The sequence below is a fragment of the Odocoileus virginianus genome, chromosome 12 (assembly GCF_023699985.2).
Source record: "Odocoileus virginianus isolate 20LAN1187 ecotype Illinois chromosome 12, Ovbor_1.2, whole genome shotgun sequence".
Taxonomy (NCBI): Eukaryota; Metazoa; Chordata; class Mammalia; order Artiodactyla; family Cervidae; genus Odocoileus; species Odocoileus virginianus.
This window is the reverse complement of record NC_069685.1, coordinates 48461922-48488754: the sequence shown is the minus strand read 5'-3', so window position 1 is coordinate 48488754 and position 26833 is coordinate 48461922. Positions and strand designations below refer to the sequence as shown.

The 26833-nt window shown below is 43.6% G+C and overlaps 2 protein-coding genes across 2 annotated transcripts in view; both read left to right on the top strand.

Annotated features, from left to right (window-relative positions):
- The window catches only part of ATP6V0A2 (ATPase H+ transporting V0 subunit a2), a 40341-nt gene extending 20542 nt beyond the window's left edge, over positions 1-19799 (top strand). Inside the window, exons 8-20 of the mRNA XM_070475132.1 lie at positions 1189-1282; positions 1966-2178; positions 4985-5135; positions 5529-5665; positions 6183-6370; positions 6471-6561; positions 7799-7917; positions 8567-8777; positions 9460-9579; positions 11375-11494; positions 14067-14184; positions 16150-16321; positions 16937-19799. Of these exons, the coding sequence (XP_070331233.1) occupies positions 1189-1282; positions 1966-2178; positions 4985-5135; positions 5529-5665; positions 6183-6370; positions 6471-6561; positions 7799-7917; positions 8567-8777; positions 9460-9579; positions 11375-11494; positions 14067-14184; positions 16150-16321; positions 16937-17036 (1834 nt within the window). The 3' untranslated portion in view covers positions 17037-19799. The remainder of the gene's footprint in view (positions 1-1188; positions 1283-1965; positions 2179-4984; positions 5136-5528; positions 5666-6182; positions 6371-6470; positions 6562-7798; positions 7918-8566; positions 8778-9459; positions 9580-11374; positions 11495-14066; positions 14185-16149; positions 16322-16936) is intronic.
- A 659-nt stretch (positions 19800-20458) lies between these two features.
- DNAH10 (dynein axonemal heavy chain 10) overlaps positions 20459-26833 on the top strand; it is a 153602-nt gene continuing 147227 nt past the window's right edge. Inside the window, exon 1 of the mRNA XM_070475137.1 lies at positions 20459-20734. Within this exon, the coding sequence (XP_070331238.1) occupies positions 20521-20734 (214 nt within the window). The 5' untranslated portion in view covers positions 20459-20520. The remainder of the gene's footprint in view (positions 20735-26833) is intronic.

Below are 26833 nucleotides of genomic sequence, written 5' to 3'. Positions count from 1 at the left end.
AAACTATAGCCAACAGATAATCCCCTGACTTCACAAATATCATTGCTTAAGATAAAGCTAGAGTAAGAATATAATTTTGATGGTGAGAGCGTAGAGAGGAATAGGAAGCATGGCATTCAAATACTGAGGCAGCGTGGGAGATCTTGCAGCTTGGGAGGTGTGGCCCTGCCTCCTCTCTGAGCTGGTGTCACATGGCCCCAGGGGATGTTCACTGTGAAAGTGAAAGTGAAGTCACTCAGTCGCCCTTTGCGACCCCATGGACTGGAGCCTACCAGGCTCCTCCATCCATGGAATTTTCCAGGCAAGAGTACTGGAGTGGGTGGCCATTTCCTTCTCCAGGGGATCTTCCCGACCCAGGGATTGAACCCAGGTCTCCCGTTTTGCAAGCAGACACTTCTACAGTCTGAGTCACCGTAGCACATGTCAAGGGCGAGTGCTAGGAATCCAGAGCTTTTTGCTCCCTTGATTTTCTTTTTTTATTTCAAGTTTCTTGTTGAAAAAAAAAAAAGGATTATAATTAGTTGCTTTACAACATTGTATTAATTTCAGCTGTAAACCCTTTGAGTCAGCCATATGTCTGCGTATAGCTCCTCCCTCTGGAACCTTCCTCCCACTGCCTCATCTCACCCCTCTGGGTCATCTGAGCTGAGCTGAGCACTGAGCTGAGATCCCTGAGTTACACAGCAGCTTCCCATGAGCTAGCTATTTTACACATGGTAGTGTATATATGTCAGTGCTACTGTCTCAGTTTGTCCCATCCTCTCCTTCCCTGCTGTGTCCAAAAGCCGTCTCTACATCTGTGTCTCTCATTTCTCTCTCCTTTTTTTTAAGGTAATTATTGTATGTTCTTTGATTTATGTTATAGACTCCCAGCTTAAGGCTCATGGTGAATTTAGAATGTTGAAATTCGGAATGAGCTTTTAGGAATCATTGAGAGCAGAAATGGAATTTGGAGCCAGGAGAGAGTTGGCCAAATCTGTGGAATCCAGTGGACATTTGTCCAGTGTCCGTCTGCAGGGCCTTAGCATGGCTGGGAGCTTGCGTCTGCACCTTTTTCTCCCAGAGGGCTGCTTTTATTCTGGTTTAGAGGAAATATACCCAGACGGTGAATTAAATTTAGCTCTAGTTTTCTACATAGCTTCTTGTAGTTCTGACGGCTGCGGTGCTGTCTTGAATCCTGTCTTCTAGTTACCACTGCCACGTTTACCCTTACCCAAACACAGCCGAGGAGCGCAGAGAGATCCAGGAGGGACTGAATACCCGGATTCAAGATCTTTACACCGTGAGTGAACCAGAAACTTACCTCCTTATCTGACGGTTTGTGAAACATTTACACATCCATTTAGTTTCTTTTTTTAATATGGAAAATTTTGGTTGTGGACAAATCAAGATGTTTTAGGGGGACTGGAATGTCACCTCCTTCCTCTTCGTGGGAGTTTCATTTTAGCAGCCTGTTAGAAACCTAGATGGTTTCTAAATGATAAGCCTTAAAAAAAAAAAAAAAAAAAGTCTGGTTATCTTTGATCTGTTGAAGTGTAATTCTTCATCAGACAGGATAAGTGAGCCCCAAGTAAAGTGCTGGCTGTAATTTTACCAGCACTGTTTTAAGTCATCTTTCTGCTTAGATGTGCACTCTGACCCATCTGAGTGAAAGAGCGTTTCTTGGCAGAATGGGATGGGATTTGGTAGCTCCTGGCGTTGACAGGAAGTGGGGTGAGGCTGAAGTGGGTAAGAACTAGGGACTTAGGTCTCTGGGCCCAGCCAGGCCATCATGCTGCCCCGGGGACCACGACATCTCACTGTTTCCTGTGCCCTGAGCTCCAGGCCTGGAGGAGAAGGACTGAACTTCCTTAACTGTCCCCAGAGAGGCCGGTGCCTGGAATCTCCCCAGAGGAGGTCCCCCTAGAGGAGGTCAGGTGCCCGGCAGATGCTCAGCTGATATCCCATGTGTTTGTCCTCACCCAGGTGCTTCACAAAACCGAGGACTATTTAAGGCAAGTGCTGTGTAAAGCTGCCGAATCAGTCTACAGCCGAGTGATCCAGGTGAAGAAGATGAAAGCCATTTACCACATGCTGAACATGTGCAGCTTCGATGTGACCAATAAGTGCCTCATTGCAGAGGTCTGGTGTCCTGAGGCTGATTTGCACGAGCTGCGAAGGGCGCTGGAGGAGGGCTCGGTGAGGCGGCCCTCCCCTCCCCTCTCTCCCCTCCCCTCCCCTCTCTCCCCTCCCCTCCCCTCTCTCCCCTCCTCCCTTTTCTGCCCAAGGTTGAAGTGTATCTCATCAAGCTCCGGGAGATGAGATAGACAGGATAGGACACCATGTTGATGCTTTTGAACTGAAATTGCAGAGTCAGTCACTGGAAGCTCTGTGCACATGCATTCTTTTTTTCTTAATTGAAGTTTAGTTGCTTCACAGTGTTTTCATGTGTACAGCAAAGTGATTTGCACAGGCTTTTTAAAACAAGCTTTTCATGTTATATTGGAATATAACCGATTAACAATGCTGTGATGGTTTCAGGTGGACAGCAAGGAGACTCAGCCATACCTATACAGACATCCATTCTCCCGTAAATCCCCCTCCTGTCCAGGCTGCCACAGAACATTGAGCAGATCCCTGTGCTGTACAGTAGGTCCTTGTTGGTTATCCACTTAAATACAGCAGTTGCAGTGGCATTTTTAATTTGTTTGAGTAAGTAGTTCAGTGACATGTTTTAAAACTCAAAAAAATATTAAGAAATATTAACCAGTGAAGGGACTTCCTCTTACCCAAAGTCTTAGTTTTGTTGAGTTCCCCTGCTCAAAGACAACCCTTGTTTTAGTTTTATTATGTCTTTGAGTTTCTTAATCATAGATAAACAAATAGGAATACATTAAAGGGGAGAATTCCCTTCCTTCACAGTAGATTGTGTGCTATTTATACTTTCTTTTCTTTTAAGAAGACTTCCCTGTTTTTATAGCTGTTTAATATCCTGCCAGAATGGATGTTACATGGTTTATGGAACTAGTCCCTGGTCATATAGGTGCTTTCCAACTTTACAAATACTGCCAGCACAGAGACTAACTATTGACCTTTGACAGTTCATACACACAAATTTGCCTCTAGGTAAATTCCCAGGGTGGAATTGCTGGATCAGTTTTGCCAGATACTTGCCAGATGAACGCAACCAAATGTTGCATTTCCCCTATTTTGAGTGAAGGTGAATATCTTTCTTTCATTAAAAAAAAAAAAATTCATTTATTTTATTTTTGACTGTGCTGGATCTTTGTTGCTGCTCTTGGCCTTTCCCTAGTTGCAGCGAGTGGGGGCCACTCTCTAATTGTGGTGTGTTTTTCTAGTTGCAGAGCATGGGCTTAGTTGCCCCTAGGCATGTGGTATCTTCCCAGACCAGGGATCAAACCCAGGTCCCCTGCATTGGCAGGTGGATTCTTAACCACTGGACCACTGGGGAAGTCCTGAATCTCTGTTTAAGAGCCTTTGAATTTTCACTTTCTGGTGAGCACTCTGTTCACATGCTTTGCCCATTTTCCACTTGGGGGTTGGTCCTTTTCTTACTAATTTCCTTAGATCGTTGTCTGTGATACAAGAGCAAATATTCTCCCCCATTCTGTCCCTTGTCTTACGGTGTTTCTTTCTGTTTGTTTGCTTTGGTCGTGTGGAAGTTTTTGGTTAACTATCTTGGTTGAACCCATTAATCTTAGTTCCTGTGGTCTCTGAACTTTGAATGATAGGTTATTCTCACTCTAGGACTATGGGCTCAGTCTGCCATGCTGCTGTGTGAATTTTTTAATGGGGTATAAGTGTTTTATAATGTTGTGTTAGTTCTGCTATACAAGAGTTTTTTCTGGGTCAAAACTTAAGTTCTTTACTGAAAATAACAGGTTTACATACTTCAATAGACAAACATGTTTTCTTATGAGCTTTTGCTTAATCACCTTGTTTCTTTACATAATTCTGTGATGGTACAAAAACATCAAAATAATGATGGCATAAAAATAGTTATTTTGGAGTATGGAGCATCTGTTGTATTTATCTGTTTAAAGTTCTAGATGATTCTTATTTATTGAGGTAGCATCAGTTTTGAGAGACATGACTGATATGTCTAGTGCATATGTGTGTATATAAGCAGCCCCAGGGTTGCCAATATAAAACTGGAATTTAGTGGTTTATCCGTCTAGAGTGGTCATGTATGGATGCGAGAGTTGGACTATAAAGAAGGCTGAGTGCCAAAGAATTGATGCTTTTGAACTGTGATGTTGGAGAAGACTCTTGAGAGTCCCTTGGACTTCAAGGAGATCCAGCCAGTCCATCCTAAAGGAGATCAGTCCTGGGTGTTCATTGGAAGGACTGATGTTGAAGCTGAAACTCCAGTACTTTGGCCACCTGATGTGAAGAGCTGACTCATTTGAAAAGACCCTGATGCTGGGAAAGATGGAGGGTAGGAGGAGAAGGGGACGACAGAGGATGAGATGATTGGTTGGCATTACCGACTCAATGGACATGGGTTTGGGTGGACTCCAGGAGTTGGTGATGGACAGGGAGGCCTGGCGTGCTGCGGTTCACGGGGTCTCAAAGAGTCAGACACGACTGAGGAACTGAACTGAACTCCTAAATATGTTCAAGAGAAATTTAGAGACAGCTACAGTATTACCTAATAAAGATGAAATATAGGGAAGAATAAATCAGAATGCCACTATGGCAGCATTTTGGTTTGTTTTTGTTATACTCACCACTTCCCACCACTAGCCTTGCTAGATTCTTCCTTCTGTAAGACCACAACCCCCAGGCGTGCCCTGTCTCACCCCACCAGGAGCTTTCCTCAGTTCCTCCTGTCACTCCTGCTATACTTGAACTCTTGGCAGGGGGTGATCAGTACTTCCCCATGTGGCCCTGCACAGGGCCTTGTCATAGCAGGCCACCAAGATTTGTTGAAAGAGCTCTTGGGTGGTAACTTTTCCCTTCTTTTGTTTTTTTCATGTGAAAGAGAGAGAGCGGTGGTACGATCCCCTCATTCATGAACACAATCCCAACAAAAGAAACTCCCCCGACCCTGATCCGCACCAACAAATTCACTGAGGGGTTTCAGAACATCGTGGATGCCTACGGGGTCGGGAGCTACCAAGAAGTGAACCCAGGTTGGAAGCCTGAATTTGCCAGTCTTTCTATTTTATACATTCTATACATCACTGTTGCTTTTTTCCCCCATAAGAATGTAATAGATACTTGGAAAAATAGTCTCACTAGTAACTGTTTTGTTATTTAGTATAAGCTGTTTTATTTTTGAATGTACCTGGCAGCATATGGAATCATACTTACCCCACCTGGGGATTAAACCCGTGCCCCTGCATTGGAAGCATGCAGTCTTAATCACTGGACCACCAGGGAAGTCCCTGAAGTGTTCTTTTTAACCTGTCAATTCTCTTCTGAAAATTTGGGAGAAAGTCAAGATCATTATATGGGGTCGTGTTTGCATTAACTAGAAATTTCTGCCTCTGCTGCCAATCAGAAATCTCTTGCATTTCTTGCAGCTCTCTTCACCATCATCACTTTCCCCTTTTTATTTGCCGTGATGTTTGGAGACTTTGGACATGGTTTTGTGATGTTCTTATTTGCCCTCCTGTTGGTGTTAAACGAAAATCATCCCAGACTAAATCAGTCACAAGAGGTAAAAACATAAACCCTCCAGCTCATTATCTCCAGTGAGGTAGCATTAGTAGTGATTACCTTCTGTTTGACTAGAAAAAGACATTTAAAAATGTTTCATTTTTGGCGATAACCGTAACCCACCTGACAGACCTAGGTGGGGTGGGTCTTCATTCTTGTGTGATGGGAAGTTCTGTGCCATGAACTTGATTTTTATATATATATATATATATATATATTTAAAGTGTTTATTTATTTGGCTGTGCTGGATCTTAGTTGCAGCATGCGGGATCTTTAGTTGCAGCATGCAAACTCTTAGTTGCAGCATGTGGGATCTAGTTCCCTGACCAGGGATCAAACCCGGGTCCCCTGCATTGAGAGTGCAAAGTTTTAGCCACTGGACTGCCAGGGAAGTCCCCATGGGCTTGATTGTGAGCAGCCTGGAGAGGAGCAGTTAAGAATGTGCCCGGACTAACTCGATCACTTCCGCTCCTGTTCCCCATGGTCCTGTCTCACTCACCACACTTCGCTCCCCACAGATCATGCGGATGTTCTTCAATGGTCGCTATATCCTCCTGCTGATGGGGCTGTTCTCCGTGTACACGGGCCTCATCTACAACGACTGCTTTTCCAAGTCAGTCAACCTCTTTGGCTCCAGGTGGAACGTGTCTGCCATGTACAGCTCCAGTCACAGCCCGGAGGAGCAGAAGAAGATGGTGCTTTGGAAGTGAGTGTCTGCCTGGCTGCCAGATGGTGACTGAGGTGGAGAGCATCGCTCCGAGGCTCTCCCCATCACAGGAGGCCCTCACCCTTCTCTTGTGTTACAGTGACAGCATCGTCAGGCACCACAGCGTGTTGCAGTTGGATCCCAGTGTCCCCGGAGTGTTCCGAGGCCCTTACCCTTTTGGCATTGATCCTGTGAGTATACTCCTCCCCTTTCTATCTCGAGTTTCTCACTAGTACCGCCTAATTTTCCAATGAAAAATGCTTTTAGTTTTGACCACTCCATGTGGCCTATTCCCTTAGGAGCTAAGGTCAGGGCCTTAGTTCCCTGACCAGGGATGCAGCACTGGCCCTTAGCAGTAGGACATCAGAGTCCTGATCATTGGACCACCAGGAATTCCTCGGATCACCTGCTTTCAGCTGTCACAGAGGTTTCACAGACTGTTGAGCACAGTTCAGGTGGTTTTACCCAAGGGATTGGTTCTCGGGGGGTTTCTGCCTAGACGACAGAGGCTCACCGTGTGTCCCAAGTCAGGCTGGTGTGCAGATGAAGCTGACAGTCCATTTGAGAAGCCAGGATCAGCGCCTGAGTACAGGTCCACGGAGAGCTGGGGTTACTGTCTGTCCTACTTCCTGACCCCCTTTATTCTAGTGAAAAGTGCTGCTGCTTCCATTTCTTCTTTGTGCACATTCATTGTTTTTTTAATCTTTTGTTTTAGAAAGAGTGTGGAATTTTAGAATGGGAAAGGGAGCTTAAGCTTATCATGGTGCTTATTGAGGTGGTTGTTTGAAAGGGGAAAAGTGTGGGGAGAAGGAAAGAGCGGCAGTGCTCCGGGGCTGGGGCTGTCCCCACCCACCCGCCCTGCCTTGGGGCTTGGCAGGCGGCTGGCTTATGAGGCTCAGGCAGCCTCTCTCAAGACTCTTGAGGAATTCTTCTTGAGGAATCTCAGCCTTAGAAGAGTTTAGAAATTACCCCAAGGGACTTCGTTGGTGGTCCAGTGTCTCAGACTCTGCCATCCTGGTACAGGGGACCTGGGTTCAATCCCTGATCAGGGCACTAGATCTCACATGCCACAACTAAGAGTTCACATGCCACAAGTAAAGATCCTGCATACTGCAGCTAAAACTGGTCGCAGCCAAATAAATAAAGCTATGTCAAAATTGGTTTGGAGGGAGGTGATACAGTAATGAAAAAAACTCACTGACAGAAGTCTGTCATCCCCTAATCTGAGCTCTCCACGGTAAGCTCTCTCCTAATTGTTTATTCTTGTCTCTAAACATAATTTATATACTTGAATATTGTTGCCTCAAGTCTTAATATGATAGGAAACTTGAAGAAGCTTGACCACGGTTTTCTTAAGGAATAGCACTTTTATCCTAAGGCAGTTGAAGGAAGTTAAAGTTTTCTTCTGGTGTTTCGTTTTGTCTTTAGATTTGGAACTTGGCCACGAATCGTCTCACTTTTCTAAACTCTTTCAAAATGAAGATGTCTGTGATTTTAGGGATTACTCACATGACTTTCGGAGTCATTCTGGGAATATTTAACCACTTGTAAGTACAGATTTTTTTTAAACCAATATTCATAAGCCAAGTTTTTGGTATTAATATTTCTTAAATATGATAGACTGCCTAGATCTTAAAGGCAGCCAGTATGGGGGTATGTTGTATTCATATGATCCTGTTTTGATGAGCAGTTTTTTGGCAGCTTCTTTGATTCAGCAAATATTTGTTGAGTGTATAGAATGTGCCTGGCACTGTTAGGGGTTGAACAGTGAGATCAGAAAAAAGTTTTCACCCTCATTTTTATGTTCAGGTGAGGGAGACATGCAACATGTTCATTCACCTTTATTTCCAGAGGTGATTTTTGTCATATTCTTTTTTATTTTATAAATCAAAAACTTTTGGTTTGTTTCTTACAGATGGAATATTAGGAGTAAGAGATGATGTCTTTTTTTTTTTCTAATTGATAGGGAAATACTAGTCTTTTCTCCTGTCCTCACATCTTTTTGTGATTGTATCTGGATCATAACACAGATGATGTGATTCTGAGATAGGCTTTGTCACAGAGAATTTAAGGTTAATTTACTCTTTACTTTTTATCTTGGTCCAGCTGCTTGCTGCCGCTAAGACTCTATGTAGCCAGACAAATAAATGTTAAAACATTTGTTCATGAGTTAATCAGTTCTGTTTTTTGCCATAGGCATTTCAGGAAGAAGTTCAATATTTATCTGGTTTCCATACCAGAACTGCTGTTCATGCTCTGCATCTTTGGATATCTTATATTTATGATCATCTATAAGTGGCTGGTTTTTTCAGCTGAAACCTCCAGAACTGCTCCTAGCATTCTGATTGAATTTATCAGCATGTTTTTATTCCTGGCTAGTGACACAAGTGGTTTATACCCAGGGCAGGTAAACAGTCTTGTTTTTTTTCTTCCCCCATTCTTAGGAATTCAAAGGAAGTCCTCATGAGAGCCTTTTTGTTTCCATCAGTAGAATGATTAAGGTGATTCCCAAGGCCTCCCTGGCACTGAGGGAGGCTTTCTGTTTCTCTCTGTTATCACAGGGGGGTGTCATTCGGCTGTGAGTGCTATCTCCGGGGCTCTGGTCAGACTAATCCAAACTTGCTGCCACTCCTTAGCTGTCAGAAGTGGTGGGGAAAGAATGTGTTACTGGAGGGTTTCCGAGTACTGCTCATCTATCTGTCTTGCCAGTTTTTTTCTTTTTAAATTTTATTTATTTATTTATATTTAAATAATACCACTGAGCCTCCAGGGGAAGCCCCTTTGGTTTCTTTAAAATCAATCCCTGACTCAGCCAGGCTTTCAGAGGACTGGCCTTTGGACCATGGCCCAAGGTCTTCTCCAGAACTGACTTTTCTATATAGATGCACATTTGTGTGATGCCACCCATATCAGCTATGAGTTTAAGAAACAGAAGGTGAAGACCCTCTGACAGATATGATTTAGCTTGCGTTTATTGTATGTTCATTGCTAATAGACGTTCTACCTGATTGTCACTAGTGTCAGTGTGCCGGTGACCCTGTGGGTACGTCTTTGCGTCTCATCTGGCCCCTCCCCGTCTGTACCAACAGGAGCACATCCAGAGGCTGCTGCTGGCCATCACGGTGTTGTCAGTTCCCGTGCTTTTCTTGGGAAAACCACTCTTCCTGCTGTGGCTACACAAGGGGCGCAGTTGTCTCGGGGTCGGCAGGGTAAGTGTGAGTTCGGATGCACGTTTGTCGATGGTGAGCAAAGTCTGATTTTAGCTGTGAAAAGTTTTGTAAGGAAAACACCTTCCGGGAATTCCAGCGGCTGAGACTCCATGCTTCCTCTGCGGCGGGCATTGGTTCAATCCCCAATCAGGGAACTGAGGTCCTGCTTGCTGTGCAGTACAGCCAAAGAAAGAAAGAAATAGATTTGGAAAAAAACAAAACACCTTCCACGGGATCCAGGCTCTGATTTAAAAGCTACAGCTTCGCTCACTGAGCACTCTGGTGTTGGCTGTTCTGCAGAGGCGTGGTGTCAGGAACCTGCACATCTGGGCATGGGAAACTCCTCCCCTGTTAATGAACCCCAAACCTAGCAGGAGGCTGAACTGAAATCTTTCAGTGATGCTGGTTCTAACTGAAGTGTTTTTGTTCCTTTTTCTTGCCTCTTCATTTTTTAAGGTGCTTTTTTAATTTAAGTAACATAATTAAAGAAAATGTGGGAAATACAGAAAATAGTGCCTTGAAGTTTTCCTATACAGTTATAAACAGTGTTAACCATTTGTTGAGTTTCTTTTCAGACTGTTTTCTTGTTTGTCTAGTTTCTCTTTTTGTTTCTTTTTTAAAAAAATTCTGGGGCTGGGGTGGGGGAAATATTGTGGTAAAATATACGTGATGTAAATTTTCCGTCTTACCTGGTTTTAGGTGCACAGTCAGTGTACATCTAAAGTACACATAGGCATTAAGTATTTCACACTGTGCATCCAACCCCCCCCCCCCCCCCCCCCCCCGTCTCCAGAACTCTTCCATCTTCCTAAACTGAGACTTCATATCCATTAACACTAGCTCCCCATTTCATCTCGCCCCAGCCCTTGGCAACTACCCTTCTACTTTACATGTGTACGAATTTGACTGCTTTAGGTATCTCATACAAGTGGAATCAGGTAACGTTCTCCTTTTATGACTGACTTATTTTACATAGCATAATGTCCTCAAGATTCATCCATGTTGTAACCTGTGTGTGAATTTCCTTCCTGGGAATTCCCTGGCAGTCCAGCAGTTGGGACTGTGTGTGCTCACTGCCGAGACTTGCCTGGGTACAATCCCTGGTTGAGGAACTTAAGATCCTACAAGTTATGTGGTGCCAAAAAATAAAAAAGGAAGAAAGAGAATTTCCTTCCTTTTCTTCCCCCCACTTTTTGACTGCACTCCATAGTATGTGGGATCTTTGTTCCATGACTAGGGATTGAACCTGTACCCCTTGCATTGGAAGATGGAGTCTTAACCACCAGACCACCACGGAGGTCCCTTCCTTCCTTTTTAAGGCTGAATAATATTCCATTCTGTGGATAGACTACATTTTGCTTCTCAGTTCATCCATGAATGGGCACTTGGGTTGTTTTCACCTTTAAGCTGCTGTGAACAATGCTGCTCTGAACATGGGTATATAAATATCTATTGGAGTCTTTAGCCTTCAGTTCTTTTGGGTATATACTAGAAATGATCGTTCTTTGTTTGATGTTTTGGGGAGCCACTGAACTGTTCCACAGTGGCTACACCATTTTACGTTCCCATCAGCAATGCACAAGAGTTCTTCCACACCCTAATCAACATTTACTTATTCTCTGCTTTTTTTTACAACAGCCATCCTAGTAGGTATAATATGCTCATTTTCTTTTAAAGGGCTTTTTAGTCCTGAAGAGCTGAATCTTTAACAGAATTGAAGGGGTTCTGACTTTGATGTTGTCACAACCTTGTGATTTTAAAGGCACTGACTCTGTTTTCTTTGGGTTGTTTTTAGAGTGGCTACACACTTGTAAGGAAAGATAGCGAGGAGGAAATTTCTTTGCTGGGAGGCCAAGACATAGAAGAGGGGAACAACCAAATGGAAGATGGATGCAGAGAAGTGATGTGTGAAGAGGTAACCTTTTCAGTTACTGTTGATGTGAGGAGCCAGATTTGCACAGAGATGATCGTCACAACAAGAGTGATAAGAATCACCTTTTTTTTTTTTAATTAATTTTTACTGGAGTCTAGTTGACTTACTGTGTTAATTTCAGGTATACAGCAAAGTGAATCAGTTATACATACATGTATCAGTTCAGTTCAGTTGCTCAGTCGTGTCTGACACTTTGCGACCTCATGGACTGCACCACACCAGGCTTCCCTGTCCATCACCAGCTCCCAGAGTTTCTCAATCTCATGTCCATCAAGTCAGTGATGCCATCCAACCTCTCGTCCTCTGTTGTCCCCTTCTCATCCTGCCTTCAACCTTTCCTAGCATCAGGGTCTTTTCCAATGAGTCAGCTCTTTGCATCAGGTGGCCAAAATATTGGAGTTTCAGCTTCAGCATCAGTCTTTCCAGTGAATATTCAGGACTGATTTCCTTTAGGATTGACTGGTTTGATCTCCTTGCAGTCCAAGGACTCTCAAGAGTCTTCTCAAAAACCACAGTTCAAAAGCATCAGTTCTTGGGTTTATATATGTGTGTGTGTATGTATGTGTGTATATATATACACATATATATGTATGTGTATATATATATATATACACACACACACATATATATGTGTATATATGTGTGTATATATATATATATATATATATATATATACACACACACACACACACACACACACACACACACACACACAAGCTTTCTTTGTATATGTCCATTTAGACTATTTTCCCATATAGGTCATCACAGAGTACTGAGTTGAGTTCCCTGTGGTATACGGGAGGTCCTTATTAGTCGTCTGTTTTGTATATAGTAATGTGTATGTGTCAATCCCAGTATCCCAGTTTATCTCTTCCCCCACTGTCCCTTGGTAACCATACATTTGTTTTCTATATCTGTGACTCTGTTTCTGTTCATTGATAGCAATCATCTTAAACATCAAAACTCAAAGCAAAACAACTGTTCCTCAAAGCTTTCCAAATACTATTCTCTTCATAGAATTGTCATCATAAGGATTTGGGGTTAACATTTAGTGATTCTCAGTCTTACAATGGGATTTATAGCATTAATATCACAAGTTGTGATATTAAATGACTTAAGGTGTTGTGAACATTGCTTTCAGAAGATTCTCATCTCCATGAGAACTTTTCCGTAGTTGTAAGAAAGAGACCCTGTTCACACTGGCTTCCGGGGGAGTCTGCTGGCTCAGATCAGGACGAGGGGAGAGGGGCCCTGAGGCTGGTGAGGCTCTGCTTGGGTTTTCTTCACAAGTTTGCTTCACATTCTGAAGCCAGCTGGCCCCACGATGTTGGAACTGGAGCCACAGCGAGCACTGAGCTCATTTTCTTCCGTCTTTCAATCAGAGAAAAACACTGTTACCTGCTTGTTACCATGAGGAAGAAGCCCAAGGAAGTGCTGTGATCAGCCTGGCTGGCGTCACTCGCCATCCCCAGACCAGTGACTGCTGTAGTCTGCATGGGCTGCCACAACCTCACACTCGGGGGCTTAAACTGAAGAAATTTATTTCTCATGGTTTTGGAGGCCAGATGTCCAAGGTCAGGGTGTTGGCAGAGTCAGTTTCTCCTGGGGCTGCCCTCTGTGGCTGTGTCCCCACATGGCCTTACTGCTGTGCGTGCATCTCTTGTTGTCTCTTAAGACATCAGTCCTACTGGATCAGACCCCAACCTTATGATCTCATTTAACCCTAATTACCTCCTTAAAGGCCCCATCTCCAAACATACTCATGTTGGGGATTAGGGCTTCAATGTACAACTTTTGGAGGGGACATATTTTAGCTAATAACGACTGGCTGTGGATACAGGGTGAGATGGGAGAAGAAGCATTTCCTCCCAAGGAAGGGAAGCACAGTCCTGGTGGACAGAACCAGCATGTCTGCTGCTCTTGTCTGCTTTAGTTTCTTGGAAACTTTTTTGGCTGTTCAATGAGGACTAAAAAGATTTCTTACAGTCAGCCTTTTGTAATTATTATGTAATTTTGTGCTTTAATTTGAGACAATAATTAACTTTCTAAGGTCATAAAAAAACAAAAAGCAGACCTAGAAGAACGTGAGAGGCATCTTGCCCAGTGTTCTACAGTCTTTTCACTTTTAGGGACTCTTTTTATAATTTCTCGTTCTCAGACTCATATTAAGATGCTCTTATTCATTAAACACATGTACATTCACAATCTTCTAATCTTGTGGTTGGTGGATGTCTGGTTTTTCATGATACATTTTATAATTACTAAGAGTAGCTCAAGAACCTCATTGGGCTGTCTGAGGGCCATGGCGGTTGTGGCATCAGAGTTCCAGTCCAGCACCCTCAGTTTACCTGTGGGGTCACATCCTGGGGACAGGGGAGTGGGAGCTCCATAGATCGAAAGCTGGGTAGTGGCAGAGCTGTGAGCAGAACTCAGATCTCATGAGTCCCTGTCCCTCACACTCCAGCACTCCTCAGCAGCATTCCAGAAGCCAGTCCTGTCACTGTCATGCATGTCATGTACAGAATCTAACCCCAGGTTATGTCATCTCTTGTAGTTTGATTTTGGAGAAATATTAATGACCCAAGTAATTCATTCCATCGAGTACTGTCTGGGATGCATCTCCAACACTGCTTCGTACCTGAGGCTCTGGGCACTCAGTTTGGCTCACGCACGTAAGTTTCTGCTTTGACCTGCAGTTCCCAAACTCTGGGCCAAGACACCCCTCAGCACCTCAGTTAACTCATGGGGGCACTGTGGGACACTAAAAATTTTTGATGGAAAGGGCACCATCTACAATACTGTGAATGGGGACGGTTAGGTTGTTTGGACTTGACTACACTGCCCTGGGCTCCTGGGTATTTCTTTTGACTTCAGGGTGCTGTGGGAAAAAGTCACTGGGACACGAGTTGTTTTGAGGACTGAGAAGGCTTAGGAACTTCTGGCATAAGCATTTTACTCCCTCTGCTCTGACCATTATTGTTTTTGTTTTTACTGTTATTTTAATTCAGCTCTGCCTCACCAAGTGTGACGGTCTAGTTATGTCAAGCAAGTCCTGAAACAATGCTGATGAATAGTTTTGATTACAGACAGTCCTCCTTTTGCATGCTCTGGTGATGCATGGATTTCAGTTACCTCCATTTACTTAAGTCTCACCAGCTGCCCAAAAGCACGATTGAAATTTCAGTTTCTACAATAAAATCTGAGTATATGGGTACAAAGCGCAGGCTTCACTGCTGGCCTTTTAGCCTACAAGTCACTACGTAAATAATACACATGCACATCATGACCAGAGACCAGTGACCTCACTTTTTCAGAGCCCGTTGTGATTGGTCCCTGTGTTTTTTCATTTTCTTATGCATTTATAAACAAGAATAAGAGAATGTTTTCATGTTTTGATAATTTTGAAAGGTCCCAGAACAACTGTCATTTTCCCCATTGGTCCCTGAACCTGCTGCTCAGTTCATGCCCAGACAGTAAAGTGCATGGTGGTGTTGCCTCCTTGTAGGCCAGTGGTAAACTTACCTGGCATTTAAAAATGGATCACTGAACTGAGGGAATTGGCCAACAAAGATGAAAAAATGCACCAGAGAAACAAATAGTGATATGTTGGAAGTGAAATGCAAACGGAATGTAACAGGAGCTTAGGAGCTGATGTGGGGGTGGTGACTGCCGCTGTGCTAGAGGTGAAACTTGCAGCCAGAGGAACCTAGTAACGTACGGAAGATGCTGGTGTCCCGGAAGTGATGACGCAGAAGCTCTAGGAGGTATTTATAACCTAGAATAAGAGAGTGTTTTAATGTTTTGACAGTAATTTTCAAAGGTCCCAGAACAAATGTCATTTTCCCCATTGACCATTAAGGATGCTTTCGATGGTCACTGTTCTGTCCCTGCTCCATTGTGCAAAGACTATCTGTACTTGTGAAAATCACCAGGTGACAGAGGTGTTCTTTTGCTGGTTGGTACACTGATATTTTTATTTTTTTAGAATATTTGCTTTTGCTTTCTAGAGTTTTCTTTTGTTTTTAATATTTACTTATTTATGGCTGTGTCAGATCTTCGTTGGAGCACGTGGGATCTTAGTTCCCTGATCAGGGATCCAACCCACCTCCCCTGTGTTGGAAGGCAGATTCTTAACCACTGGACCACCAGGGAAGTCCCTGATATTTTTACAAGCATAGCCACAAGTTGAGACTTTTCTGGTTGGAGGGGATGCTGTGGTCCACCATCTTCTATTACAGAGGAGGAGACTAAGGCCCAGTGAGGTTCGGTGCTGGCGCTGGATCACCCGCCTGATCAGTTAGTGGCCGAGTCAGGACTGATGCCCAGCTTCCCACTGCCTGATCCAGGACTGCACTGGGCCTGAGCCAGCCAGACCCCCATCTGGGTCAAGATCTCTCCTTGGCAGGCAGGCAGACCTCTGATTTCTTTGGAATGTCAAGTCACCCTCCACATTTGAGACGATCAATTTGCTCATGTAATTTTTACATGAGGAGCAGATTATATCTTTTATGGGTGTGTATTTATTTTAGGGATAACAATTCAAAATTTCTCAGAAGGAAACTCAGTCTAGCTAGCTAAATGGCAGTGACTCACTGAAGGTCTACAGAGGTTAACTCTGCAAAATGTTTCCCACGCAGAGTTGTCTGAGGTCCTGTGGGCCATGCTGATGCACGTCGGCCTCCGGGTAGACACAACCTACGGGGTCTTGGTGCTGCTCCCAGTGATTGCTCTCTTTGCAGTATTGACAATTTTCATCCTTTTGATCATGGAAGGGCTTTCTGCATTTCTTCATGCCATCCGCCTCCACTGGTGAGTTTGGAATTAAGCTTCGAAACTGTTACTTAAGACAGTAACACCCCCCCCAATATATATACACATAGAACATTTCCAGTAATATGTATGTGTACATACATTATTTAGGCTAGTTCTTTCCTTCCCAGTATTGAGATCTGTATTCTGATCCTCTGAGTTAAAATTCTGTTTTGTTTCTGAGCTGTTGTCCCTGACATGTAAAAAGCAAGTTTATGCTTGATGAATAATTATGTGTATTTAATATTTTCAACTCACTTTGGGTCTGACAGTTTACTTTATCTCACTGTAAGCCATATTTCTTAATGTTTTACATTATATATCAGATTACTTGTCTGTGTGTCCAGTTACGAGGAGAGAGAGGTTCCTAATTCTTGTGTGAATATCCATAGAGTGGGAGGTAACATGAGGTGTCAGCATTTACTTCATGAGAAAGCCAACAAAGGGTCAGTGTGTGCATGTATTTTATCTCAGTAAAATGTTTGTGTCAAGAGCATATATGGAATGAAGCACGTTTGGAAGTACAGAAACTTTTTTTTAACTTAGTATATGTTTTAAGAAATGTAGGAAGTGTTATTCAGAATCTTTCATTAATACTTTTTTTTTTCTTTTTAGGGTAGAATTTCAGAACAAATTCTACATTGGTGCAGGCACCAAATTTGTTCCTTTCTCATTCAGATTACTTTCTTCGAAGTTCAGTGATGACCTGGCGTGATCATATTGCAGTATCCAACAAGCTTTCAGATTTATGGAGAATTATCATGTTGTAGAATTCCTTATGTTAAATTGATGATAGGAAAAATTCCATCTTCATTAATTGCCTTATGAGATAGCCAAATCTGTAAGATATACCTCTTCCTCACATGTTAAATATTTTGTAAACTTTCTCAATTTCAGATATATAAATTTCTTTCAGTTTTTATGATGAGCAAATGTAAGTTCATGCAAAAGTAATGTTATGGTTATTTTTTAAAAATACAGGCGTGGGAGAGAGAAGCTAATTTTGAATGGCGAATTGAAAATAGTCTTAGATATTTGATTCCTTTTCATTTTATTTAAAAAAAAAAAGCCAGACTTATTCTGTCATCTGAAGTTGTCAGATGATATTTTCCAACAGCTGAAGCTAAGTAGTTTAAAAAAAATCTAATGACAGACAACAGAAAATTCACATTTATTATATTTTGCTTAATTAAAAGTATACAAACTTTTTTATTGTATGCTATCTAGAATTACAAGTAGAATTGTTTCTACAGTTTTGTCTTGTTTTAATAATTGGAGAAAATGGGATAAAATAACATGCAACAAAATGGTTATCCCACTTGTATATTTTTTTAAAGACTTTAATCCTGTTATCCTTACATAAAACCAATTACGATAATTGTATATTTGAGAAGATAAACTGTGTACTGAGCCTTAAAATCCAGTGTGACTTTAGAAGACATAATATGGATATGATCTGAATTCAGTTGGCTGATGTTCCTGAACCAAAAAGGGTTTATACTGAGTGAAGAAGGAAAGGTAAAAAGTAGATTTTGTATATTTTTATAATGAAATATAAATGAAGATTTTTACCATGAAGAGGTCACACCTATCCTTCAGAACAGTATAATTATAAATGTTCCACTTTCAGACTAATTCTAAATAAATGTCTGATAAAGGCACTTAGAGTTAAACTTTTAAAAGCTACTACGATCAGTTGAAAACCAGTTCTTACTAAGCCATTAATATATAATCTTCAGTTTAAATTCATCTTTTCACTTGACATTTGAGTCAGTCCAGTTGAACATTTTTATCTGTCCTGTGTTCTTATAAGTTATGTTCATTTTTCATATTTTACTGTAACGGGTTTTAGATATTTATTTTCAAAAAGAAACCTGCAGTGTTTTCCCTTTCTTAACATTTTGAGTAATTCACATGAAGAGACCTGCTTGTCTCGACCTTCACCCTGGCTGGTAGGAGAGAGTTTGGGACTTTCATTACAAGCTAAGATCATGGTGGCCCTGAATTTAAGTGTATCTTTTCAGGTGATTTCAAGGCCTGTTTGCTGAGGGGCATGAAGTGAACATCATGACATAACTGTGACTCTAACATTAAACTTTTTAAATTGTAGTCAAGATTTCATGCTACTCCTCCATGAGATATCGTCCCTCATCTTAAAATATGATATGAAGTGATGCTGATGAAACTTAAAAATGATTCTGCTCTCAATGTTAAATTTCCCCAGAAAGATATAAGGTTAGACACTTCTGTTGGGTGAATACAAAATGTGTTTAATGCCTTGCAGGCTCAGACTTGTCCCTCACCACTTTACCTTTATCAGGGCATAGAACAGAGTGAAGAGTCACTTTTCAGTTGAAACCTATGTAGTAGCTCTGTAGAATGTAACGGTATTATTAAACACAAATTGTTAGTTCTAATTTTTGTGAAAGAACTCTCAAGAATTAGAGTTTGATGACATCTTGCAGGCTTCAGGGTAAATTTTCTTTCTTTATATAGTTACTGGTTCTAATGTCATGTTACCAGAGCTGTTGCTCTGTTTTGTTTGCAAGTGATTTGGTAGAAATATTATGTATACGGTTGTTAGGATGTAACTTCGTTCCTGTGATAGCAAACTTCCAGAGGAAAAACAGTCAATTGTCTGGATGATGCCAAGTATCTGTTTATTTCACCAACTCGAAATGTCACTACTGCCACATTTTCCACTTTCCATTCAGCTGTTCATTCTAAAATAAAAATCCAAGGGATCTCTTCAGTAAAATAGAGGTTGATTTTGCCTGCAAGGATGAAGAGGGTCCTTGTAGTGGTATGATCGTGTTGAATCAAGGAGTGCAAAGAGGGTTTGTTGGAGGTCATGCTGAGCCTTGGACTGGCCATTCATCATGGGTAGGACTTTGAGGGGAGTCACCTTTCACTGAAAGCTCCTTGGTCCTCATTACGGAATGAGTATTTTACAACAACACTCTGAACTCAGTTTTCATTCTGCAGTAGTTTAATAAGGCATAGATTGTGTATAGCATTAGGTAACTTTTATGTTTACAAATTAAAAATTCAGACACTTTAGGGCCTGATTCATTTTGGAAGAGAAATAACAACATGAACTGTTCCTCAGCCTGCATTTACAAACAACCTTATTAAATTTAAAGCCAGGTTTGCGTGCATGCCATCTGGTGTGTCTTCAGCAAGAAATCTTAGTTAAAGATGATGAAAATAAGACAGTTTGGAGTGATAATTTTTCAACACCCAGGCTGAACTTTGGTTTAGAATTTTAATACTTAGAACATTCCACCTGCTCCTTGATGGGAAAATCCAGTAAGAAGGCTAGATTCAGCCCAATTCTGAATCTAGGGGCTCAATTCTGTGAGGGGAAAGGACTGAACAAGTTAAAAGGTCCACAAATGCATGAAAGGACAAATTTGCATCTTCCTATCAGTATTCAACTTCCCTTTACTAATGAAAAATAAATATATTTTTGAGATGGCGGGTGTTTTGCTTTATTATGCTTTGGCTTGGCTACAAAGCCTTTGGTTCTGTAGCCAGTTTCCCTTCTTGGGGCTCCCCCATCCCTGACCCTGGTACACCAGAAGGAGCTTGCCCCTTCTTGGAAGTCTTCGCTATGTATTTGCTCTTCTGACGCCCATTGATCCAGAGTGACCGAGGGCTCAGACTGAAGTCCTTTTGCCTCGCGTCCAGCTTTCCCTCCACCACCTCCGAGATGCCGAGGCCAAATGTCTGTCACCTGTTTTGCCCGTTTTCTTGACAGTGCGGGCGGGACGTTCCCAGACAGGCTGGCGGTGGAAAAGCAGGAGGCCTTGCCCATCCAGCACCTACAAGGCTCCTGGCGCACTTAGAGGCCTGCAGACCCTCGGCGGCTGAAAAAGCCGCCCTGCTCAACTCGGTCTTCCCAGAAGGAAGAGGGCGCCCATCCGGGAGAAGAGCCCCGACCACCCTCCGCGCACAGGCTGGGACGCCCCGACCGTTCCCCAGGGGCTCCGCGCCACCCTCCCGAGTCTTGGTTCGCGCTTCTGTGAGCTCCGGGCCCCGGTGCTGGCGCGCGCAGGGACTGCGGGGCCCGGAGCTGTGCGTCCCCGCGCCAGCGGCGGCCGTTGCCAGGGCGCCCGTTGCTAAGGGCGCCGTTGCCACGGACGCCCGCCCGGCGCCCAGCTAGCTAAGCGCTGAGCTGTGGTCAGTCCTGCCCGGCCATGGACGACTTGCGAGTGCTGTGGATGCGCGACCGCGTGTACAACGCTTTCGGCATCACAGACCCTCAGCTCTTTGAGGAGCTGCTAAACCGCAACGACGGCGAGGCCGAGGAACTCATCCTGCACTTCCTCAACCAGACCAGCGACGAGGAGGGCGCCTCGACTCTCTTCTTCTACCGCAAGGTGGTGCCCGAGGAGTTGGAGGTGGAGATCGGTGAGCCCCTCGGCCGCCTTCCCGCCGTGCCCCCTTCGGCCCTGTTGGTTCCCACCACTCCGGCGAGGAAGGCAGATCCCCGCCCACCCGCCACTCTTGGCCTCCCGGGCAGTCCGCAAATGCTTATTGCCGCCCACCCTGTCCGGGCACAGTCAAGGCAGTAGGTGAGCCGGACAAGCGTAATCATGGCAAACACTTATCGCTGCATCAGTACCAGGTACATTTCCTAACATATGCGTGCGTGCTAAGTCGCTTCAGTCGTGCCCAGACTCTTTGCGACCCCATAAACTGTAGCCCGCCAGGCTTCTCTGTCCATGGGCTTCTCCAGGCAAGAATACCGGAGTGGGTTGCCAGTGCCCTCCTCCAGGAGATCTTCCCGACCCAGGGATTGCACCCGCGTGTCTTGTGTCTCCTGCATCGGCAGGAGCGTTCTTTTCTTTCTTTCTTTTTTATTTATTAATTTTTTTCCATTTATTTTTATTAGTTGGAGGCTAATTACTTAACAACATTGCAGTGGTTTTTGTCATACATTGAAATGAATTAGCCATGGATTTACATGTATTCCCCATCCCAGTCCCCCCTCCCACCTCCCTCTCCACCCGATCCCTCTGGGTCTTCCCAGTGCACCAGGCCCGAGCACTTGTCTCATGCATCCAACCTGGGCTGGTGATCTGTTTCACCCTAGATAATATACATGTTTCGATGCTGTTCTCTTGAAACATCCCACCCTCGCCTTCTCCCACAGAGTCCACAAGTCTGTTCTATACATCTGAGTCTCTTTTTCTATTTTGCATATAGAGTTATCGTTACCATCTTTCTAAATTCCATATATATGTGTTAGTATACTGTAATGGTCTTTATCTTTCTGGCTTACTTCGCTCTGTATAATGGGCTCCAGTTTCATCCATCTCATTAGAACTGATTCAAATGAATTCTTTTTAATGGCTGAGTAATATTCCATGGTGTATATGTACCTACAAAAATAAACTCAAAATGGATTAAAGATCTAAATGTAAGACCAGAAACTATAAAACTCCTAGAGGAGAACATAGGCAAAACACTCTCCAACATAAATCACAGCAGGATCCTCTATCACCCACATCCCAGAATTTTAGAAACAAAAGCAAAAATAAACAAATGGGACCTAATAAAACTTAAAAGCTTTTGCACAACAAAGGAAACTATAAGCAAGGTGAAAAGACAGCCCTCAGATTGGGAGAAGATAATAGCAAACGAAGCAACGGACAAAGGATTAATCTCAAAAATATACAAGCAACTCCTCCAGCTCAACTCCAGAAAAATAAATGACCCAATCAAAAAATGGGTCAAAGAACTAAACAGACATTTCTCCAAGGAAGACATACAGATGGCAAAAAAACACATGAAAAGATGCTCAACATCACTCATTATCAGAGAAATGCAAATCAAAACCACAATGAGGTACCATTACACGCCAGTCAGAATGGCTGCTATCCAAAAGTCTACAAGCAATAAATGCTGGAGAGGGTGTGGAGAAAAGGGAACCCTCTTACACTGTTGGTGGGAATGCAAATTAGTACAGCCACTATGGAAAACAGTGTGGAGATTTCTTAAAAAGCTGGAAATAGAACTGCCATATGACCCAGCAATCCCACTTCTAGGCATACACACTGAGGAAACCAGATCCGAAAGAGACATGTGCACCCCAATGTTCATCGCAGCACTGTTTATAATAGCCAGGACATGGAAGCAACCTAGATGCCCATCAGCAGACGAATGGATGAGGAAGCTGAGGAGCGTTCTCTTCTACTAGCGCCACCTGGGAAGCCCCCAAACGCGTAAATCAACTATTAGCCGTATGAAGTGGGTGTATTCAGTTCAGTTCAGTCCCTCAGTCGTGTCCGACTCTTTGCAACCCCATAGACTGCAGAATGCCAGGCCTCCCTGTCCATCACCAACTCCCCGGAGTTTACTCAAGCTCATGTCCAGTGGCTGTATTATTATCCCATTTTACAGATAGGCAAGCCATGGCACACAGAAGGTCAACGAACTCATCCCCACAGGTCACATAATAAAGATTCGGAAAAATATAAGTCACTGTCCAATGGCATGCGGTAGATGGATAGAGAAGTGGCCCAGGGGCTGAGAGGGACACGTCATGCTCACTCTGCCAAATGATGACAGGGTCCACCTTGGTGGAGAAGAGCACCCCTTCCTATCTTCCTAGGCTCCTGCCCGGCACTTGCAAAGTAACATCAAAACAAGGTGTTAAAACATTACAGCAGATGTAAACGTTTATGTTGAACAATTGAGCATTTCAAATAAAGATAGTAACAGTGACTGATGCCCGGAACTCTCCATGGAGGTGGCTGTTCCACCCCAGGGACATGGAGAGGGCTTGGGGGGTGGGGACAGGGGGAGACAAGACAGAGGGCAGGGGACACTTAGAGAGGTGCTTGTTGGGGAGGAGGCTGAGAAACACGCAGATTCTCTCCCAGCGGGAGTGTTGGCATCAGTGCCGTTATCATGGACTGCTTTTGTGTGATGTGTCTCATTAACCAAGGGATTCCCTGGTGGCTCAGTGGTAAAGAGTCTGTCTGCCAAGCAGGAGCCTCGAGAGATGCAGGTTTGATTCCTGGGTTGGGAAGATCCTCTGGAGAAGGAAACGGCAGCCCACTCTGGTATTCTTGCCTGGAGAATCCCATGGACAGAGGAGCCTGGTGGGCTACCGTCTATGGAATCGCAAAGAATTGGACACGACTGAAGTGACTTAGTAGCACATACACACACGTCTCATTAACAGCAATGTCAGCCTTCTGTGCTAGTTGTCACATCTTCAGGAGACTTTCTGGGTCCCCTGCAGGGCCTTCCACTGGGTGGGAAGGCAGAGTCACACAGAACTTTTCTTAAAAGGTAGTAGTAGTCACATTCATATATTTTAAGTATACCCTCTTCACACAAAATAATACACATACTCACTGTAGAAAAATCCAAGCCCACAAATAGACAGCAATAACGAATTGTAAATGACACCCACAGAGATGACTCTCATAGTATTTGGAATCTAACTTATTATCTGCCCCCATCTTCCCTGATAGACCTTTGAATCTGGATGTTTCATTATAATAGGACCTCGAATTTAGACTCTTTCATTATCACCAAGTGAAATTATGGATACAAAGATAAATGAACAGGATTGACTATTTCTCATAGTGATATCTTTGTGATACACAAAGTTCAGTAACTTCGATTTTGTGTAGTTAAAAGATATATACAAACATATTTTAAGCATACTCTCTATATATCCTTAAAAAAAAATATATATATATATATATATATATCCCAAAACCCTAAGAAATGGATGTGACTTACGCAACTTGGACTTCTTGTGACCTCTGAGGGCTTCTGTTCATAGTTCGGTGGCTGTCTGTTGTGCTGTATATACTCACACATGTTTAGCCCATTGCCTCCTGGCAAGATGTCCCTCTTCTATGCAGAAGCAGATTTTAGACTCACTTCAGAGGGTGCCCCTGTTTAATTCCTCCAAAGGGTGCTTGGAAATCCCCCAAGAGCTACGTCCGTTTCTGGTCTGTCTTTACAACCCGTGCCCCCTGCGCCGGCATTCTTCCCCTCCTTTTCTGGGTCTTCTCATTGTCATCACATGTTGAGAGTGCAAATATATTCCCTGCTGAGGATGCGGTTCCTGGACACTCACAGTTACTGCTCCTGGAGACCCCAGGATGGCATTGGATGTTGGGTCCTGGGCAGAGGTGGGCTCTCCCCAGCTCAGGTCTCACACCGTCACTCCCCTTCTGCTCATTAAGCCTGCAGGCTCGCAGAGACCCTTGGACAGTTTAACTGGATCCTTTATGGCAGTGGTCCTCAACCCCTGAGCCTGTTAGGGACCAGGCTGCACAGCAGGAGGTGAGCAGCGGGGTAGTGAGTGAATCTTCATCTGTATTTACAGCCGTTCCCCATCACTCACATGACTGCCTGAGCTCTGCCCCCTGTCAGATCAGTGACTGCATAATAAATGTAACTTGCTTGAATCATCCCATAACCAGCCCCCTCACCACATCTGTGGAAAAAATTGTCTTCTATGAAACCAGTCCCTGGTGCCAAAAAGGTTAGGGACCACTGCTTTATGGAGTCAAAACTTGTCTCTGCTCTTAGTTAAAAATTATTTGGATGGAGACAAATAGATACTGGTCGTGAGGAAAGAGGGGTGTCTAGACCAGCAGCATCTAGTTCAAGATGCTGTTCTAATAGCTAAACATGTGTTGTTTCTTGAAATAACAAAATGGAATCATACTGTCCAGATCACTTAATAACTTGCTTGCATTTTTATGCAGTAATTTTTAGAAATTGCAAAGTTATGTAGTAATCTAAAAGTTGCTCAGTATTAAGTCATGAATAGTTCCAGCAAGTATTACTGGAAGATGTTCTCTTAAAAATTTATATAATGTAGAACTTAGAAGCACAGAAAGTAAAAGAGAATTCTTCACTGCTCCCATTCCTGTGTTGTTGCCGTTTAGTTGCTCAGTCATGTCTGACTCTTTGCGATCCTATGGACTGTAGCCTGCCAGGCTCCGCTGTCCATGGGATTTCCTAGGTAAGAATACTGGAGTGGGTTGCCGTTTTCTTCTCCGGGGGATCTCCCAACCCAGAGACCAGACCCACATCTCCTGTTTGGCAGGTGGATTCTTTACCACTGAGCCACCTGGGAAGCGCATCCCATTCCTCTGGGTAACCATTATTGGTAGTTTTCTGTACATCCTGCCAGATCTTTTCTGAAATCAATTTATCTATCTATATTCAACATTGTTATCATCTTTATCTTTATATATAATGGTATGTATATAATGATAAGGCTTCCTTGGTAGCTCAGCTGGTAGGGAATCCACCTGCCATATAGGGGGCCCTGGTTCAATTCCTGGGTCATGAAGATCCGCTGGAGAAGGGACAGGCTCCCCACTCCAATATTCTTGGGTTTCCCTGGTGGCTCAGCTGGTAAAGAATCGGCCTGCAATTCAGGAGACCTGGGTCTGATCCCTGGGTTGGGAAGATCCCCTGGAGCAATGATAACATATATTGTATAGAGAGAGCTCCCAAAATCATAAATAAGGTCATACTATATATAGTATTTTGTGACTTATCCTCCATCAAAGATACATTGGAGAATTTTTCATGTCCATACCTATAGATCTATGTAACTTCAGAGTTGTACCGTATTTTATTTACCTATCCCCTAATGAATGGACATTTATCCTGCCACAGTATTTTATTTTACACACAATGACACAATGTGTCCTTTTGTACACTTTGTACACTTTCTTTATTAGAACTGGAGATGTGGTGGGTGTGTGAATTTGTGGTTTGAACGGGTCCTGCCACACTGCTCTGCAGAAGGGCCCTGCCAGTCCACACCCAGCAACGGTGATGGGGTGCCTGTTTGCCAACATCCTCGCCAACACTGAGTATTATCGTGAAAATTTTGACCAGTCCCCTAGATAAAAGGGGATTGGATGCACGTCCTCATCCTAATGTACATTTGTGTGATAATTAGAGGGGTCGAGCCTCTTTTTGGGTGCGTGTTGGTCACTTACATTTCTTCTGGGCTGTTTATAACGGTGTGATCATCCCGTGTAAGCTTCACCTCCTGGAGAATCTGCACAGGCCTCCCTTTGGTGTCCCTTAGGGGTGTCTCCAGTAACTGGGATATTTCTATGGGATTGTGTGTTGGTTTGCAAACCTCCCCCATATACAGAGGGCGGAGAGAGACCAGAGAAAGAGGCAGCCACTCTGATCAATAGGTGACGGTCTTGGGCGTGGCTGGGTGAGTTTACTGCCTGCTCACCAGCACGTAAGAGTTTATAGAGAGACCTTCCTGGGGTTTAGGCACCCACAGCACCTTGAGGTTCCCACCACAGCTGATCTATCCAGGTGCATCCTTGAAGTGGCTCCCAGAGTGGGCATCCCCCGGACAGGGCAGGGGCAAACAGCTCCTGATTGCCTGAGGACAGCACTCAGGTTGAGCAGTGGTCCCTCCTCTCGGTGACCTCCTTCAACAGACCATAATAGGGTATGGTCTTCAAGAGATTCTATGGCCTTCAACAGACT